Source organism: Hyaena hyaena, unplaced genomic scaffold (assembly GCF_003009895.1).
Source record: "Hyaena hyaena isolate Hyena2069 unplaced genomic scaffold, ASM300989v1 scaffold_281, whole genome shotgun sequence".
NCBI lineage: Eukaryota > Metazoa > Chordata > Mammalia > Carnivora > Hyaenidae > Hyaena > Hyaena hyaena.
The window spans coordinates 993,407-1,013,113 of NW_024080914.1; the positions used below are offsets into that span (position 1 = coordinate 993,407).

A 19,707-nucleotide genomic window follows, 5' to 3' on the forward strand; every position below is an offset into this window, starting at 1 on the left:
TGACCCCTTGTGAAGTTTTGTCCTTGCGCAAAGCCTGGCACACAGCCATCATTCCACAAACAGCCATCAGATGAGGGGGAAGAAGACCACGTCCTGGGAACCACGGCTCCCGGGTGCCCTCCAGGCGCACGATCTTCCAGGCTCCGCTGGAGGGAGAAGGCTGAGTGATGCAGCCGCTGGCGGGAGCAGAGGCCCCGGAAAGGTCAGCCTGTAAGCCTTCCAGAGCCTCCTCGTTGCAGGTAGGCATGAGAGTGGCACGTCTCCACACCCGGCTTCCTGGGGGCAGGTGGTGACGTGGAAACCATCATGGCCACCGTTCAGGCTCACAGGGCCCCCGTGGCTTCCCAGGGGCCCCCTGTGGTGACCCTGTAGGACAGGTGTGCGGCCATCCTGACGCCCTCAGCTCCTGGCCCCATCTGGCTGCTCAAGGGGCTGTTCTGCGGTAGCGCCCGGCGGCCCCACCTCCACACCAGGCCGCAGGAATAGAAGCACAGCGTCAGGTGTCCCTGGAGCGAGTTCCTGGGACGCAACTTGCCAGAGCGCCAAGTCACACGGGGGACAGATGCGGACCTGTGGGGCACGGCGCCCTTCACGGTACGTACGCTTTCTGTGTCGTCAAGGACTGAGGCATTTCATGTCCCACTTGCTGATGCCAACTGATCCTCCGAGGCTCCCACGTCCCTCCTTCCTGCAGACTGGCCTCTCGTCCCTCCTCCCCCCGCACCGGGCCATCTGAGTGACGTCGTCCGGTGTTGGTGACAGAAGGCCTTTCTACCTGCCCCATGTTCTTGCAGGAGGCCAGCCCGGCGCACCAAGAGCCTCAGCGAGTGGCAGCTATGATGGGGATATTTTAGTGTTTTAAATCACGTTTAGTCCCAAGGCCTGAGCACATGGCTCTGCCCGGGGAAGTTTCCATCTTGCCATCATTTCCTCCTGAGAACTTCGCAGGCCCCTGGGACCGCCATCCGATCCCTGTTAGCCGCCGGGTCACATCGATCCGCTCGGCATCAGCGCCGTGTTGGAATTGACCCTCAAAGGGTCCACCTTCGGGGAACCTCTTGTCCGTTTTACATTTTGTCCTGCTTGGAGGGTGGCATCGTGTGCGCGTCTTACACTTCCCGATGGGGAAAGGGATGACTCAACGTTTCTCACCAAGTCTGCCAAAATTCCGGCAGCTTAGGGTCCAGAAGAAGTGAGAAATGATGATGAGAAGTGCAAACCTGTGCCCGGAACACTGGCTGGCCCAGAAAGCGGCAAGGCCCCAGCCTCCCCATGCTCAGGCTCACCTGCCTCAGGCTGTGACACACCCAGGCGCCATCAGCCCCTTGTCGCCACCCCTCCCCTATTCAGGCCTCCCCCACCTGCCGGTGCAATTGTGACTTCTTGCTAAAGGGACCCACAGATTCCCAGATGCATTTAACATCGCATGTGATTCCCCTCAAAGCTCAGGAACGTCTAACGGGCCCTTCTCCGCATGCCTCCCCCTGCGCGGTGCGGGAGCTCAGAGGGCAGGGGGAGCTCAGGACAGTGCGGCCGTCTGCCACAGATGCGCTGCCAGGAAGCTGTGGCTACAGAGAACTGTCCTGTGCAAGCAGCGTGTAGTCATTAGGGAACTCACTCAAAATAGTTCCTACATCCATCCTTGGGTTCTCGGCGACGAATCATTGAACTTGGCATGGCCCAGCTGCTCTCTGACAGACTGCCCGCAGCCAAAGGTCTAAGATGAAGCCAGCTCTACAGATAGCATCTCGTCCTCCCTAGAGACCCCCCCACCCCACCTCGCCCTCTCACCTGCCCTCTCCCAAGTCTGGGATCCAGAATATCAGGTATGAGCGGGAAAGGTGTCAATCTCTAATCTCCAAGGACGTAGGTCAGTCTTAGAATTTGGCGTGGAGGCGGGGTATAGAACGTCTCAGGACAGAGTAACTCTGTAGCTCCCCGCTGAAGCCCGAGCACCCCCTGACCAGCGAGCACTCCCCACCTCCACACTCCCCACTGCCTGGCGGGCCGTGTCTCACTCTCCGACCGATTCATTTTGGTTTCTAGCTTTTGCACTCCAGCTGTGTACCTGTTAGTGCGGCCGTTCCCCCGAGTCAGGGACATCGAGGGCCCGGCTCTCCTGACCTCATTCTCGCTGTCACCTGCTCCAGCCCCCAGCCCCCTCGCGGCAGGGTGACTTAGACCTACTGAACCAAGACTCAGGTTCCAACAAAAGCCCCAGATGGTCACGTGAACCATAGTGTCCCAGGATGCTGGTCCTCAAACTTACCTGCATTCGGAAATCCCCATGAATATTTTAAAAAATACAGATGCCTAGGGGTGCCTGGGTGGCTTGGTCAGGTGAGCGTCTGACTTTGGCTCGGTCATGTTCTCATGGTCCCTGGGTTCGAGCCCCACGTCAGGCTCTGTGCTGACAGCTCAGAGCCTGGAGCCTGCTTTGGCTTCTGTCTCCCCCTCTCGCTGCCCCTCCCCCACTCACACCTGTCTCTCTCTCTCTCAAAAACAATAAATATTAAAAAAGAAATACAGTTGCCTGCCTGAGCCCCACCCTGAGAGTTTCCAATTTAGTGGGTCCAAGGTATGGCCTAGTTATCAGATTTTTATTTATTTATTTATTTAAGTAATCTCTATACCCAACGTGCAGCTTGAACTCACAACCCCAAGATCAAGGGTCACATGCTCTACCGACTGAGCCAGCCAGGTGCCCCCAGGCATCACAGTTTTAAAGCTGCCCTGGTGATTCTAATGTTCAATGCAAGATAGGGTTATAACTACGGAAGAAACTTCCTGTTTACTTACTACTAGGTTATCTCTTAAGACTAAAAAGCATAAGCTCAAGGAAACAAATCAATTCAATTAAAGCAAGAATATGAACAACCTAGTGTCTGCAGAGCTTTCTAGTGTTGCTCCCAGTTGTGACAGAGGTTTACCTTAATTCCTGCACTACGACACTTGCCCACGGCGTCAGGCACTGCGGCCCGGGGAGGGTCAATCATGGATATGAGCCCCACAAAACAAAGGTCCTCCATGGGGAAGTTGATTTCTTCTGTATCAAACTTGAATCCCTTGGGGAAAGTGGGGGGCAGTTTCAAGAAGCAGAAGCCTGGAGAGAGACAGAGGGAACAGCAGTCCTTCAGCGGCCCCCACGTCTCTGGCCGGCGCTCACCCCAGCACCTTCAGTTTTCCACCCCACAGATCTCAACCAGGTGGGGCCATCCCTTCCCGGCTTCATCCCCAGCCCCTCACCAAGCACGCGCTCCCCCAGGCCCCCCAGCTCCAGATAGGCGTCCTGGAAGTCACTCTTCATCTTCTCATCCATGGGGTACTCCTTGCCATTCAGAAGGTAAGTGGAGCAAAAGTCTAGGATCCTCTCAGGGGCCCCCTTCATCATGAGTACGTGGGTCTGGGAGTCCTCCTCCCAGAGGTGAATGGACATCTGGGGAGGAGAGAGAGAGAATCCTTGCAACAGGAGGCGGGAGCAAGGGATGGGGAGAAAAGCTTCTGAGGTTAGGGCGACAGGCAGCCTGTTTCGGACCCTCCCTCTCCCCACTTCTGAGCCCGCCCCGCGTCCTTTCCAGGAATCTAGCCTAGAACAAATCTGCCGTCTTCTTAGTCACTAGGGGCTGAGGGCTGGACCGGGACTCTCACTTTCTCTGCTTCTGCTCTGCACTCAGGGCAGAGGCAGCAGAGTGGACAGGAAAAGAAAATGTAGGGTCCGCAGCCCTGGGTCCCGGGGTCGGTGGGGGTGCTTTATGACCTCAGGTCAGTCCATTCAACCTCTCTAACCTTAGTTCCTTTGCTAAAAAGCAAAACAATTCTGTGTTGCCGACTTCATTGGGTTTTTAGGAGAGACCATACCGTCAAAAATCCACATATAACTTTGGACTCCCCCAAAACTTAGCTACTAATATGGGCTGCTGTTGACCCAGAACCTCACCAATAACATAAACAGTCAATTGGCACATATTCTCTGTTATACGTACGACACACTGTATTCCTACAGAAGAGTGAGCGTGAGAAAAGACAGTGTTAACAAAATCACAAGTGAAAATGCACTGACAATACTGTGCTGTGATTATCGAAAACCGTCGATGTTTAAGTGGATCCACGCAGTTCACACCTGCTGTTCGAAGGTCAGATCGTTTTTATTTTTTTTAAGTTTACTTATCTGAGAGAGAGAGAGGGAAAGCATAAGCCAGGGAGGGGCTGAGAGAAGGAGAGAGAGAATCCCAAGCAGGATCCGTGCCCACCATCAAGGCAGAGCCCGATGCGGGACTCGAACTCACAAACTGTGGGATCATGACCTGCCTGAACCGAGATCAAGAGTCGGATGCTTAACTGACTGCGCCACCCAGGTGCCCCCGAGGGTCAAATTATTTGTACAAAGCACTTTGAAATTCACGACGCACCACCCAGAAGTAGGTTGCTCACTGTAATGGCCTTGCGGCTCTCCCTGTAGCTGAGAAGCCCCAGGGCCTAGAGGAAGCTTGGGGTCGGGGACAGTGAGGTGGGCTCGGGGCAGGCAAGGGCGTATTCGGGAGTGACTCTGGGGAGACAGCATGTCAGGAGGAGAAAGAAATAAGATGCATGTTGGTTTTGGATTTGCCCTTGATCTCTGATCTGTGAGCGAGAACTGTGATGGATCCCCTCTTACGAGCCAGGAGGTCCCTATTAGTGGCCTGTCAGGTCACAAAGCAGGATTTGGAACTGGTGTGGAGGAAGCCGGACTACACCCTCCAGAGGACAAGCGGTGGGAAGCCTGTGTGTAAAATGCCACTAAAACCATCCCATTAGAGGGCGCCTGGGTGGCTCAGTCGGTTGAGTGAGTGACTTTGGCTCAGGTCATGATCTCGCAGTTCGTGGGTCCGAGCCCTGTGTTGGGCTCGCTGCTGTCAGCGCGAGGCCTGCTTCAGATCCTCTGTCCCTCGTCACCCCCCAACCTCTCTGTCCCTCCTCTGCTTGTGCTCTCTTTCTTGCTCTCTCAAAAATAAGCATTTAAAAAAATAAATAACTATAAATTCTTAAAAAACCCATCCCATTAGAGGGGCGCCTGGGTGGCTTAGTCGGTTAAGCGTCCGACTTCCGCTTAGGTCATGATCTTGCGGTTGGTGGGTTCGAGCCCCGCGTCGGGCTCTGTGCTGACTGCCAGCTCAGAGCCTGGAGCCTGTTTCAGTCTGTGACTCCCTCTCTCTCTGACCCTCCCCTGCTCACGCTGTCTCTCTCTCTCTCTCCTAGAAATAAATAAAACATTAAAGAAAAAAAAACCATCCCATTAGAAACGTTCAAATATTTCATATTGCTTTCAGTTATAGTCAAAGTCTGCTTAAGCAGTTAAGAGGGAAAACCTTAACTTGTCTAAACAGAAAGCTGTAAGCGGTTTAAAAAGCTTGGTTTTCTGAAGGCTTAATACGCATTTGTTCAGTATTTATGGAGATTATTGGAGGTGATGGCATGACCTACTTATAAACTCATCCCTTGGTCATGAAAAAGTCACATCTTGATAGAAAATGACGATCAAAAGGTGGAAGAATTCTGGAAATATCAGAACCGAGAAGCTTCCTTCCCTTTTAATCCGAGAGCGAGGAAGAAACGGAGCTCTCAGAGCTGGAGTCGGGGCACCCCAGTTGGGGCGGCCGCTTGGCTGGCCGGGCCACCCCCAGCTTGGGAACCACTGAGGAAGAGTGTGCTGTTTGCCCGTGATAGCTCGGAACAGGCGCTAACCTGGTGGTTTTGGGGAAAGTCGCTATTTTGTGGGGCGTCCCAACAAACATCATGGGTGTGTTTTGCTTCAATTTCTTAAAAAATTATTTTTTACAGTCATTTATTTTTGAGAGACAGAACGTGAGCAGGGGAGGGGCAGAGAGAGAAGGAGACACAGAATCCGAAGCAGGCTCCAGGCTCTGAGCAAGGGTTCAGCACCGAGCCCGATGCTGAAGGGTTCAGCTCGAACCCACGAACCGTGAGATCACGACCCGAGCCAAAGTGGGATGCTTAACTGACTGAGCTTCCCAGACTCCCCTGTTTTGCCTTGATTTTGACTCGTGCGGGGGAAGGGGTCTACCTCTGCAGTGAGAGGCTTGAATCCGGCCCTGACAAGCCCACAACTCTTGTCTGGGTGGTGAGGCCACTGAACGTCAGATAAAGTAGAAATAAGGCTGCAGTTTGGGCTCAGGAGGCCTATCTCACTACGCTGACTGAAAGCCCGTTGAGACAAAACCCTCTGGGTCTCTTTCTTGAACGCCCACGTGCTCAATGTTCAACGTGAAAAGACGGGGAATTGGGTTTTTAAGAAGTCCAGACTCCATATGGCTTTGGTTATTTTATTATTATTTTTTTAGTCATATTTTTTTTCCCTTGTGAGGAAAACTTTTAGGATCTGCCTTCCCAGTAACTTTCAAATATCACCCTTGCCGAGTCTGCCCGTCCTCCTCGCCACAGGCCGGGAATGAAATAGGCTCTTCTGGGGGCGCCTTGCAAACCAGCCTTATTCTATAGTGGCAAGCCCGGCGGGAGCCACGGAGACGCCTCCGCGAGCTGCACGAGGCTGGGCCGGGACTGTCACCCGCCAGCTTTCCTACCTGTGGGACACGTGCGACCTGCTCTCTCCACAAGCGCCTAAGTCTCCTGCTCTGCTTGGGACCCAGTGTACCTCTTCCTTTACCACCTGCTTCTTCCTTTACCTGTTTGTCATTTTCTCTTGCGGTGAGCCATCTCCTTTTTTTTTTTAATTTTAATTTTTTTATATTTATATTTTTTGAGAGAGAGAGCAAGGCAGGGAGGGGCAGAGACAGAGAGAGGGAGTGAGAGAATCCCAAGCAGGCTCCATGCAGGCAATGCAGAGCCTGATGCAGGGCTCGAACTCACAAACCTCACAATCATGACCCGAGTCAGACGCTTAACGGACTGAGCCACCAGGCGCCCCCAGCCTTCCTCTGAATGAGGGTGCAGGTTATCCAAGCTCTCCATTCTACTGTTCAGAGACGAGGTTGAAGACGAAGACATTCCCTAAACGATGAGCCCACCCCCACTGCCTTCTACCTTCGTGGGTTGCGTACCTGGTACTTGTTGGTGGAATTAAAGGGAATCTCGGCCACCTTGGGGTTTTTCTCTCTCATCTCCTTCACGGAGCTGTATGACTGCTCGATGAACTTGAGGAGGGCTGACTCGGAAGCATCCCCTGTTGTTGCCCGCTGTTGGGATGGGGTGTGTTTGTAAGCCCGAAGGGTGTGGCACAGGGACAGGGCTGCGATGGGGAGACCCTGGGGGGAAGCACTGATAAGGGATTTCTGGGGAGGGCACGGGGCACGCCCTGGACACGGAGGCATCCCCTCTCCCCACAGGCCCGATACCTTGACAATGGGAACAGTCTCCTGGTTAGCCTTGAAGTCAGCTCGGTTGCAGAGGCCAGCGATTCGGGCCAGGATGAACCAAGTAGCTGAGCCCTTGGCAAATGTTTTCCCTGGGGAGAACGGGGAGGAGGGAGAGGTTCGTGAGCAGCGGGCGGGGGTGTAAAGCAGGGATTTAGCCCCATCCTGCTCTGCGCCCCAGTACTTAGCGGAGACACCCCTTTCCTCCTCGCCTGCTTCTTCTTTCCACTTGGGGCCCAGCCACCTTCTCTGTGTCAGATTCCCGCAGCCCACTCGCCTCCCCCTGTCCCGCACTCCTGGCCCACATCCGTGGGCCACTCATCACCCGACTGGTCCTCGGTGGTGTCCGCCTCGTAGATGGTCTTGTCGAACCACATGTGGGCGACGGTCATGCGGTTCTGGGTGAGCGTGCCCGTCTTGTCCGAGCAGATGGTGGAGGTGGAGCCCAGCGTCTCCACCGCCTCCAGATTCTTCACCAGGCAGTTCTTGCGTGCCATGCGCTTGGCGGTCAGGGTCAGACACACCTAAGGCCACAGGGAGGGCAGAGGATAAATGGAGACAAGCGATCGGCTACTTGTCTGGGTGTGTGTCTGGGAAATCTGGTGGTTTGTATGCTGTTGTAGATTCTTTGTACTTCTTTCCCTTTCGTTCCCACCCAGTCTTCAGGATTTCCATCTGGGGCCATGATAAAGGAAACCAGGAAAGTGATTTTGTTGGCAGTGCTTTGGAAAAAGAGTGTCTTCCTTTACCAGGGTAACATAGAAGATGACCTTATCCCCCGGAATATTCTCCTCTCCCAGGATCCTTTTGTCTTTTCTATTCAGCAGCCCCTGCTCCAAATCGACTTGAGGCACCCCTGGCTCTCTCAAGTCCGGTCGTCCCGGGGACCACCTCAAGAGCTAATGGTTCACTGTGGTATGAGATGCTGTATGTGCAGGGGGTTGGATCAGTAGTTAGAAAAAAAGAACAAGGAGCGAATCATGAAACTGAAAAGGAATATTGCCATCTTGGGAAGGACTTGAGAAATCATCCAAACCAGGTTTTTGTTGACATTAATTATGTGGACCACAAATTCAATGAAAGTTGGGCATGTATCGAGGTTGTTTTAAAAACGAATATGTTCGGGGTGCCTGAGTGGCTGAGTTACGCGTCCGACTTTGGCTCGGGTCATGATCTCAAGGTTCATGGGTTCGAGCCCCATGTCGGGCTCTGTGCTGACAGCTCAGAGCCTGGAGGCTGTTTCAGATTCTGGGTCTCCGTCTCTCTCTCTGATCCTCCCCTGCTCATGCTGTCTTTCTCTCTCTCTCTCTCTCTCTCTCTCTCTCAGATATAAATAAAAAACATTTAAAAAATTAAAAAAAAATTAAAAAACCCCGAATATGTTCTTAGGCCATGGCTATATCAGTACAGAATTCTCATCATGGGGTTATGAGCTAGGACAAAACCTAGTCCTGAGGTTTTGTGCTACCAACCACACCCTGAGTTTTATTCTCATTTCTACATTAAGAAGGATATTGATAAACTAGGGCATTTCCCAAATGGGTGATCAGCAAGCCAGGGGCCTGAAGACCATGTTATGCAAAGAACAGCTAAGGGAAAAGGGATTATTCCACCTACCACCGGAGAGTTTGAGGAGACACAGTGGGTACCATCAATTGAAAGCGTAGTTTGTAGGAGGGAGAGAATTGACTTGTTTTGTGTTTCTTCAGATGGGAAAACTGGGACCAAACAGGAAATCATATTTCTGCTCAACACAATGAAATCCAGCCACAGTATCCCAGGCTTGAAATGAGCAGAGACCAAATGGGGCGGGCTTCCCACGACTAGAAATCACCTCATCATCTCTCATGGATGATGGTATACACCGGATATTGAGCATCGGTTGAAAGGTTGGATCTCTATGGGCTTTGAAGTCCCTTCCAACAAGATTCTACATCCACGTTCACCTTCCTCTAGAAACTGATGATTAAATTGAGGCCTGGGGATGTTCAGTGATTTGGCCAAGTTCACCACCCGGTACATCCAAGATTGGAACTCACTGCTGACAACTTAGAATCTAATGTCTTCTGCATCACAACTCACGGAGAAAAAAGAAGGCACCAGCAAACGTGGGCGGAGGAAGTGAATGCCATTTGAGAGCAAAGTGCTTGGTACCTTTATACACACCAGGGGAACCCTGCCCTTGAGAGATTCAACAGCAAAAGAGATACTAACGATTTCATCCCCTGGGGTGGTTTGTCTGCCCAGAGGCCACCCTCCACCTTGGCTACTCACAGTGACAGTGGCCAGCAGCCCCTCAGGCACATTGGCCACAATGATGCCAATAAGAAAGATGACAGCCTCCAGCCAGCCGTAGCCCAGGCCAAGCGAGAGCCCGAAGAAAGAGACACCGAGGAAGATGGCCAGTGCCGTGATCAGGTGGATGAAGTGTTCGATCTCCGCGGCGATGGGTGTCTTGCCCATCACCAGGCCCGTCGTCAGAGAGGCGATGCGGCCCATCACCGTGGAGTCTCCCGTTGCTATCACAATGCCCCGCGCTGTTCCTGCAGAGAAACGGGGAAGTCTGAGGCGGGAAAGCTGCTGCCTTTGGTTCTCACAAGGAGAAAGCTGAGTGGTCAGGAGCAAGGTGGACTCTCAAGACCCTCTGAGAGGCTGCTGTGTTGTATTCTCCTCACAGTTTGTTTATACAAGGAAGGGTCTCCTTGCCCGAAAAATCTCGGACTTCACAGTCCTTCAATTTCATCGCTTCATTGCCTTCCGCGTCAAGAGGGTCTTTGTAACGCTGCATCTGAATATCTTCTGTTCCCCGTATGTTTCTTCTCTTGCCCTCCGCAGCTGAAGAGTTTCTAGATCCCCAGGAATAGTGGTCCCTTTCTCCTAGAGCCCTACCCTCTGACATTGGCTCTCCCCTAAACTAGTGGCTTCTCTGTTGGTGGCAGTTGGCCCCCAGGAGACGTTGGGCAATGTCTGGAGGCATCTTGGCTGTCACATCTGGGGTTGCTGCATGGAGGGGAGGGATGCTGCTACATCCTGCAATGGACGGGAGATCCCCCTCTCCGCCTACAAGGAAGAATTATCCTGCCCCAGTGACCATAGTGTGGAGGTTGAGAAACTGAGCTCTGCGGAGCCCCTCCCTGATCTGCTGGCTGGAGCCAGCCTGACCTCTGCTGGAGAGGAGGTGTCATAACAGAGGGGCTTCCGCGCTTTTCTCTCCATGACTCAGAAGGGGGACCTACCTGGACATCACATGGGATGCGGGCCCCTCGCCTACATGGCTCGAAATGAAGGCCCTGTTCATTGCTCAAAACAATTTTTCCTGAATTGTTTCCAGAATGGCTGGAATCCCCACCACTAAAGTTACAGAATCACCCAGAAAAGCAGCATGTTCTAGAAATAGCACTTATTTTAGAACCCGAAGGGCTCAGGCCAGAAGTTCAACTTTGCAACGCGGTAGCTGTTTACCCGGAGAGTTAGCTCCTTACACTTTCTGAGGCTCAGGTTTTCTCGGCCTTAAAATGGGCCAAGAGCATCTACAAGGCCGTGAGGATGAGATGTTACTAAAAGGGCCTACAACAGGATCGGGTGCAGTCAGCGCACAGATATTCGCCTCCGTCTTTTCTTCATCGAGACGAATTTGGTCTTAAGAAGGACCGATGTAAAATCACACATGTGACTTAGTAGAGGTGGGTCTACTCTGACAGCTCCATGAACACTGTGGCTCAGAGCGGCTGGCCCATTTTCAAGGTCACCCTCAGCTGAGTGGGCGAGAGAGCAGGTTCCAGCCCTGAGGGCTGCTGGTGGGGCCATGTTCTCGGGAAGGCTGGCTCAGTCCAAGGCTCTCTGCACACGGGCTCCACACTGGCTGGCTGCCCACAAGCGGCACCCACTGAGCCTTGTCAAAGAAGACACTAATATGACTGAGGGGCACTGAGAGGGTCTTGCGTTTGAGGGCAGGGGTAGACTTTGGTACTACCTACATCTGTTTTGTGCCAGAGTTTGGTCTCATTCTCCTTTTGCACTTCTTCCTTTATGGGTTTCTCTATATGTAGAGGCAGGATTTAGTAATGAACCCCACGTGTCTGGAGACAGGATGGGTTGATGCCAACCTAGTGAAGGCTGACCATGGGCAAGCCCCTGTATCCCAGGCCAGACCAACTCCTCCGTATCCCCGCACATTGCCAGGGAGACAGCTCAGGCCCCTTGGAGACGCGTGAGAGCCCAGAGTCAAATGTCTGTACCTGCAGCCCCGTCAGGGCCATGGCCGTGAATGTAGGGAGGTGAGGGTCTGGGATCAAGGTTGAAGGTATGCTACTAGTTTGCAAACTGCATGGACATCCCTCAGCTTAACGGTCAGGAGCTTCTGAGACCTAGCTCCACCGTCTTGGCTACAACTTGGGTCCCTGTGGTTTATTCCATTCCGGCTGGAACTTTCTTTCCTGGGTGGAATGCCACCACCCACTTTTGCCCTCATCCGAGGCACACACTTTGCTGATGAAACACCTACTTTGGAAAGACGAATCTGAGCAAAAGTTTTTCCTAAAATTTAATAATAGAAATCCAGTGTTTTTGAAGGAAGCTTGCTCACCTGCCTCTTTCTGTCCAATCCAAATTTAAAAATCGTTCGATTTTATTTTCTGGTTGGATTCTTATTTAGTTTTATTATTACTCTCATCTGTTATAGTATTTTCTCTGTTTACATTTAAATTAAATTAAATTAAATCTAAAAATATTTTTTAAGTTTATTTAAGAGAAACAGAGACAGCGTGAGTGTGGTAGGGGCAGAGAGAGAGAGAGACAGAGAATCCCAAGCAGGCTCCGCACTGTCCGTGCAGAGTCCGACGTGCGGTTCAAACTCACAAAACCGTGAGATCATGACCTGAGCCAAAATCAAGAGTCGGATGCTTAACCGTCTGAGCCCTCTAGGCACCCCTTATTGTATTGTATTGTAATCTTTTTATTTTATTTTATTTTGTAGGCTCCATGCCCCATGTGGGGCTTGAACTCACGACCTAAAGATTAAGAGTTGCATGCTCCACTGACTGAGCCAGCCAGATGCCCCCAAACTATTTTTGAAATAAATAATTTCCTAACAGAGAGGTCATTAGCCAGCTTTGTCCCAGAAAAGGGTCTGTGAAAAGAGCATGGGCTTTGGGAGACAGACCTATAGCAGATCCTTGATTTTCCTCTTTCCTATTGACTTGTGCTGTTGGCAACTGCATTTAATTTCCCTGAGCTTCTCAGGTGTAAAATAGAGATAGTATCCGTCGTGCAAGTATTGTGAGAGTCAGAGGCATCTGCAGCGCTTGGCACATCTGAGGCGTTCAATTAAAAAATAGCTATTTCTCAGATACCCAAACATTTATTCTTGAGCACGAATAATGGCTTTCATATGTGTTCCTGAGAGTCTCATAGGCCTCCCTGAAGGGGGAGGTTGACACAGTGATACTGAGTCTGTTGTTACCACCCTTGGCCAGAACTGCCTCCCAGCGCAAGGTGTCTTAGATTCTCGGAGCAGAGACAAAGTGTGAGCGGCACATCTGGTAACTCAGATCTCCAATGTCCATTCCTTGCTGGAATAGTGACATGTTAGCTAACTCAACTCATGAGAAGACTGACCTTGCAGAGCTGAACAGTTTTCTGCCCTTCGATGCTATTTTCGGCTTAGAGAGCACAGTCCATTCACCAGCTACGATAGCACTAGCTGATGACTGCAGGGCACTTCCAACGTATTAGGCTTCATGCTAAACATTTTCTGGGCATTATTGCATTGAATTCACATACACATCTATGAGATAGCGACTCAGTATCATCGTGGTGCAAAATGTGGAGACGATGGCTTTGACCTTTCCCCAAGGTCATACAGCTCATGAGTGATGGAGAACCTTGCCTGTTTACCAGCTCTTACCTACCCTACTGCCTGCCTTTAGAAGATAGAGGGCTCTTGAAATCTTTATTTCAGTTTAAGCAATTTGAGTCTAAGCAATTTATGATGTGATGCTCACCTTCCACGCAGTTGGTGGAGAAGAAGCAGATGTTACGAGTCTCCAGAGGGTCCTCGTGGGTGAAGTCAGGGGAGCGAGACTGGGGCTCTGACTCTCCAGTCAAGGAGGAGTTGTCCACCTGGGATGGGAGGGAGGAGGGTCATAAAGTGACAAGACAGATTCCCTTGTAAAGATGACATGTCTTTATCTGCCACCCACACCATCATTATTGGCTTGCAGAGAGAAACAAATTTACGCACCAGCACCTATTGTCTTCAACCTCAAATTTGCACCTGTAACTTCTCGAGGTTCTGAATGATAAGATCATGCTTTCTTTAACCGAGTCCAGGCCACTACCTAAGGTCACCCTAAGACCATGCAGGGCACCCTCCCTTAGCTTCCCCCGTCTCCTCACCTTACATCCGTGTGAAGAGATGAGCCGGAGGTCCGCAGGGATTCGGTCTCCGCCCTTCACCTCCACCAGGTCTCCTACCACCACGTTCTCTACACTGATCTGTATCTTCTCTCCATTTCGAATCACCATAGCTTGCTGTGGGAGGGTGGCGCTGGGTCATTTCCAAAACTTTCTGCTTCCCTCATCTTGCTCCTGGCCCTGGGCTCCTTCCTCCTGACTCCCTTTCTTACACTATCACTCGCCACATCACCCTTGAAGGTCTCTGGCAGATTCCAAATTCTTACCATCTCTGTCTGTCCTTTGCCACGTGACTTTGACGACCCTGTCCCTAAGAGATAGAGTCTATTTCTCCAGCCCTACACTTAGGCTTGCCTATACGGCTGGCTTCGGCTCCTAAGACATTAGAAACATAATGCAAGCAGAGGCTTAAAAGAGTGCTTGCACGTGGGCGCTTGACCTTCTGCTGCTAGGAACCCCTCTGTCACCATATTGAACAAGCCTGCACTAGCCTCCTGGAGAAAGAGAGGTCAGAGGAGAAAGGTCCCAGCTGTCACCGCCATCAGCCATCCCCAGACATGGGGATGAGGTCATCTGAGACTGTCCAGCCCTGCTCGGCTCGCCCCAGATCACAACAGCCCCGCCACAGGAGGGTGGGAAGTGCCGTGTTTCTTGTTTTGAGCCTCTAAGTTCGGGGTGACTTGTTAGGCAGCAGAAGCAAACTGATGGTCTCCAAACTCCTACTTTGTTCTACCAAAACATAGTTCCCTGCAGTCTTACCTGAGGGAGGAATTAATTTACATAGACACCAAAGGGAAGCAATCCTGCACTAGGGCACCAGAACGTGCTGGTGCTATTGGGAAGTTCTGGCCCCTGTTCCTTTCCAAGTTTCCACCTCTATGCCTAGAAACCTCTTTCTGCTGTGACAGTATTTCCAGATGCTTACAAATATTTTTTTAATTATGTAAACTATCAGAAAAGTGGCAAGCCTACAAATGGTACCAAGAATGCCTGCAAAACATTTACCCAGATTCACCTGCTAACATTTTACCTCACTTGCTTGGTATTTGGTCACTGTGTCTACCGAGGTGTGGGTGTGAGCACTTCTTTTCCGGAACCATCTGAGATTAAGTTACATACATCATGATCTTCTATCCTACACCTTTCAGTGGGCACAGCTCAAGAATTCGTATGTTAAATAACCACGATACGGTTGGCGATTTCAGTAAGTTTCACTTTGACACCATACTTTAATCTACTGTCGGTATTTGTCATGACCCAGTACATCAGCCGCGTCATTTTCTCCTTCTGCTCAGGACTTGGTCTCGGTCAGGTATTGCATTCAGTTGTCGTGTCTGTAATCTGGAACACTCCCAAGCTGTTCTTTATCTTTAAGATCATCGACATTTGAAGAATCCAGCCTCTCCAACCTCCTTTGCACCTCCCCCTCCCCCTTTTAACAGAATGTCAGGGTTTCAGATTATGCTCATTGTATGCAGGTCATGCCTTCTAGACCCAGCTGCTTCGCAGGTGATGCTGTGTCTTTCTCAGGGTACTTGTAAGGCCTGATAGAATAAAATCTGAGTGACCTGCATCCCTATCACCAGCCTCACTCAGCTCACGCGTCATAGGATATAACTTTCCGGGGACTTAAAAATTGCGTGTTTGGTCACATTCTACGCCGTTCTCACTAGATCCGCCCACACCAATCCTACCTGAGGCACCATGTTCTTGAAGGACTCCATGATCTTGGAGCTCTTGGCCTCCTGGTAGTAGGAGAAGCAGCCGGTGATGATGACCACGACAGCGAGTACGATGCCCAAGTACAGCTGGGGATGGGGAACCACAGGGCATATCAGTAGCTCTTCTTTCTCTTCTTTGTCCTCAGAAAATCAAGCGTAATGGCCAGGGAGGGGCTAAGGGAGAACCTGAGGCAGGTAGCTCACCCTGAGCTACAGTGAAGGCCAACAGGACCCAGGAGAAACCCAGGAGGGCTATGCTTGGCCTAGAGGGCAGGTAAGGGAGGGAGACCAGGAGGAAGGGGATGAAGAGATTCTCTGGCGAAGAGAAAGGGGCTGCAGAGTGCTTCGATGATGACTGAGGAAGATAATCAAAGGAGAGCAAGTTTCTGGGTGAAACCAGGCCTCTCAGGGAGCGGTGTGGGTAGCTTTCTAGATAAAAGCCAAAGGAAACTGGGGGGACCAAGGGCTCCCTCAGAAAATCCTGGCAGTACCAGGAATTCGGGACTGAAGCCTTCAGGAATGCAAGGCTGCTGAGCAGGGGAGCGTTAGGGCTGAGCAGCGGGGCTGGCGGGTTGCTGGTGGACAGACTCACATTATCTTTGGTAACATCCTCCTTGAAATGAATCTGGATGCCATAGGCCACGAAGCAGAGAATGGCACCAATCCACAGTAAGATAGAGAAGCCACCGAACAGTTGTTTACAGAACTTGATCCATTCCGGACTGGTGGGGGGCGGGGTAAGCACATTGGGTCCATCTCGGTTCAAGATTTCCTGCGCCTTCTCAGGGCTAAGGCCCTGTGGAGAGAGGGGAAGAGGAAAAGATGGAGGGCCATGAACAGAGAAGCAGCTAGGGCAAGGCTCAGATGTGCCATGTGTAGCCCCACGGTGGGTCTAGAAGAAGCTCCCTGAAGGCCACCCTGGAATCTCTTCTAGATAAGGTGGGATTTTGAAATTTGCATGGTAGAAAGGATCCCCTCTAGCATGTTTAAAGTCTCACAGGGTTTTGCTCTTTTTTTTTTTTTTAACTTTATTTTGAGAGAGACAGAGACAGCATGAAGAGGAGGGGCAGAGAGAGAGAAGGGGAAAAGAGAGAGAATACCAAGCAGGCTCCAGGCTGTCAGCGCAGAGCCTGATGTGGGGCTCAAACTCATGAAATCTGAGATCATGACCTCAGATGCTTAAACAACTGATACCCCCACCCCCACCCCGCTCTCCCATCAGCACGTTTACATAGGGAGGACTTTCAGTTGATGGGTTGATTCACAAAACTTTTGAACTCCTATCCTGGGCTGGCACAGCGATAGAAGTCAGAAGGGTCCCCACCTTATGAAACGCCATCTCCAGGAGGAGGTAACTATTCACTGTTCATGATAGAACATGCAAGGCTAATGCAACGATGAGGTACAACATTGTATGTCCATAAGGCTTGGACATTCACGCTTTGACTCTCTAACTTAGAAATGGGGAAAAGATAGCAAACACATGAAAGAATCGGTTCTCGCTGGAGGCTGGGCGTGAGCTGGTGTGGCTTTTCCTCTAACTGAAAACAATAGTAGAACCCACCAGAGGATTAAAAAACAAACTCTCCTTAATCCCCACCGGCCACTCCCCAACTTCTCCGGAAAAACAGACAACTTGAATGAAAACAGGACAAATCTCCCGCACTCCACCCTGGTTACCAGATGAAATCCCTTCGGTGAAGACATTCTAGAACGGAGAAGGGCTTCTGTCTTGAGGGCTTTTAGGGTTTTATTTGTGGCCCTCATATTAGTGGTAACAGCAACAGTGAATGTAATGGGAATAGTCAGAATATATGGTTTTACTGTTGAACTATTCGTTCTCAAAGGGTGGTCTGGGGACCCCTGGGGGCCCGAGACCCTTTTAGGGGGTCCACAAGGTCAAATGATTTTCACAATAATGCTAAGTCATGGTTCACCGTTTCCACTCCTGTTCTCGAGTGTACTTTCCCAAAGGCTACACGGCACGTATCACAACAGATTTAATGCCGAAAATATAGGGGCATCCAGCTGCCTTCGGTGAAAAAGCTAGATATTAAAGATGTTTGCAAAAATGTAAAACGCTGTTTGTTTGGGAAGCTGATTTGTCATAAAAATATTGTTTGTACTAATATATAATGGACTTACTCTTGTTTTTCAACGAATTAAGAAGTTTTCATATCGCTAGATGTAAGTCATGCACACAAAAGTTCGTTGAGGTCTTGACAGTTTGTAAGAGGGGAGGGGACCCGGGACACAGTTTGGAGAGACGTTGCCCACCCCTTCCTCCTTCCTCTCATCTGACCCTGAACTCCTTAGAGCATCGATGTGCTCTGCTCGCCCTTTCCCCCCGAACTCGCTGGGTGGAGGGGAGGGTTAGGAACATTGACCTGGAAGTTAGGGCCCCAACCCCCAGCTCCACTGTCCTGAGGGGCGGGGCAGGGCAGGGGGGGGGCCTCCCTCAGGGGCTTCCTTCGCTCACCATCGTCAGGTCCACAGAGTACTTGCTGCTCAGCTCTTCCAAGGTTAATTTGTGATCATCCTGAAGGGACAGTGGAGTTACTGGGGACAGGTGGTGACCTGGATCATTTCCAGGGGAGGGGGAGAGGCACTTGAGGAAGACGGGTGGTCCTGGCCTGCTGGGAGGTGGTCTCAGGGCAGGAAGTTAATAGGCTGAGGGCTGAAGGCTGAGGTCTGGGGGCTGGAGACTGAGTTGAGGTCTGGGGTTTGGGGGCTGAGGACTGGAGGCTAGAGGCTATGGGGCTGGGGGCTGAGATCTGAGGGTTGGGGACTGGAGACTGAGGGCTGAGGGTTGGGGGCTGGGGCTGAGATCTGAGGGTTGAGGGCTGGGGGCTGAGGGTTGGGGGCTGGGAGCTGAGATCTGAGAGCTGGGGGAGCTCTTCCTTCTCAGCTCACCATGACCACTTCCTTCTTCAGATCCTCTATATCTGCGTTCTTTTTTTTCCTCTTCATTTTTCTTCTCTTCCTCGATTTAGGCCTCCTTTTAAGTCTTGGGCTTGGGTTCTGCTCTTGAGGGGTCACAGTCCCTTTTTTCCTTCTGCGCCCCATAGTCCTCCTTGGATCTGGCTGACCCAGCCCAACTCGTGGGAAGGAAGCCCAGAGGGAGGAGAAGAAATTGGGGGGCGCAGAGAGAAGTTCAGCCAGCAAGGACAGGAAGGGCCAGGGGAGTGAGGGGAGAGCACGAGGCAGAAACCCTGCGGGGGTGGGGGTGGGGGTACAGAGGCCAGAGGTTTGGCACCAGGGAGGGGGAGGCCCAGCAGGTGACAGGCCAGGCCGGTCAGCGGGGCCAGAGACAAGGGTGGGGGCAGCCCCGTGCCTCAGTGAGGGGGTGCAGGCCCTGAGGGTGCCCAGCAGGTGGGTCAGGTTGGGGAGGCTCCCCCACCGCCCAGGCCTTGTGGGCGCCGTGGCAACACCCAGGTCTGTGGTCACAACGGCCTCAGCAAAGTTCTGTCCCAGAGCCCAGAAGTCTTGTCTCCAGGCTTGAGGGTGACGAGAGCAGATGTGGCCACAGTGAGAGTTTCCATGTGAGGGCAAGACTGGGGGACCCCCTCAGGGCCTATGGGCTTCCGCGGCCCTGGGGACCCTCAGCAGGCAGCTGACAGAAAACCAAAGCAGGCCCTGCTTGTGAGCCTGCACTTACTGAGGCCCCCTTCTCCACCACCCTTGACCTTGAGCTTTTAGTTTTAGGAGGTCAAAGCAGAATAGGTCAGATCTTGGGCTTTTTGAATCAGTCCTGGGTTTGAATTCTGGCTTCTCTGCTTACCAGCTGTGTGGCTTTGGGCAGGTTACCTAACCACTCTGCACCTCTCTTTCCTCATCTGTAAGGGAGATATCATCTAAGGTGGCAAAAGTAAGGATTAAAGTGAGGTGCTCTGTTTAAACCACCCTGTCTGACATACGTAGTATGTGCTGAAGAAATACCTTCAATGAACTACTATTAGTTTTATTTGTGGCTCAGTGTGCAGTTCTTCTTAGAGTAAAACTAAGCTTTTCCACACGGCAACACTGTACTTCTTCATTTTAACAGGCTTTTCCCTTCTTCTTTGACATCTCGGTAAGTGCTCTGACTACATTAATCTTATCTATGTTTTATGTGTAAATACCTCCTTCCCAAAAGGGTCTGGAGCGGCTGTATATTTCTATCACTTATAGATTTTCTCGGGGATGCATGCCACAAACATTTCCCC

At 51.4% G+C, this 19,707-nt stretch overlaps 1 protein-coding gene across 3 annotated transcripts in view; it reads right to left on the reverse strand.

Moving 5' to 3' along the window:
• ATP1A4 (ATPase Na+/K+ transporting subunit alpha 4) overlaps window positions 1–18,899 on the reverse strand; it is a 30,000-nt gene extending 11,101 nt beyond the window's left edge. For all 3 annotated transcript variants that reach the window (XM_039246428.1, XM_039246430.1, XM_039246429.1), the window contains exons 1-12: window positions 18,416–18,899; window positions 17,982–18,041; window positions 16,095–16,298; window positions 15,476–15,589; window positions 13,764–13,898; window positions 13,370–13,487; window positions 9,642–9,910; window positions 7,693–7,891; window positions 7,350–7,459; window positions 7,056–7,190; window positions 3,247–3,436; window positions 2,931–3,103 (exon numbers count right to left, since the gene is read on the reverse strand). In XM_039246428.1, coding sequence (XP_039102359.1) covers window positions 2,931–3,103; window positions 3,247–3,436; window positions 7,056–7,190; window positions 7,350–7,459; window positions 7,693–7,891; window positions 9,642–9,910; window positions 13,370–13,487; window positions 13,764–13,898; window positions 15,476–15,589; window positions 16,095–16,298; window positions 17,982–18,041; window positions 18,416–18,568 — 1,860 coding nt within the window. In that variant the 5' untranslated portion in view covers window positions 18,569–18,899. The remainder of the gene's footprint in view (window positions 1–2,930; window positions 3,104–3,246; window positions 3,437–7,055; window positions 7,191–7,349; window positions 7,460–7,692; window positions 7,892–9,641; window positions 9,911–13,369; window positions 13,488–13,763; window positions 13,899–15,475; window positions 15,590–16,094; window positions 16,299–17,981; window positions 18,042–18,415) is intronic.
• Between the last annotated feature and the right edge of the window lie 808 nt (window positions 18,900–19,707).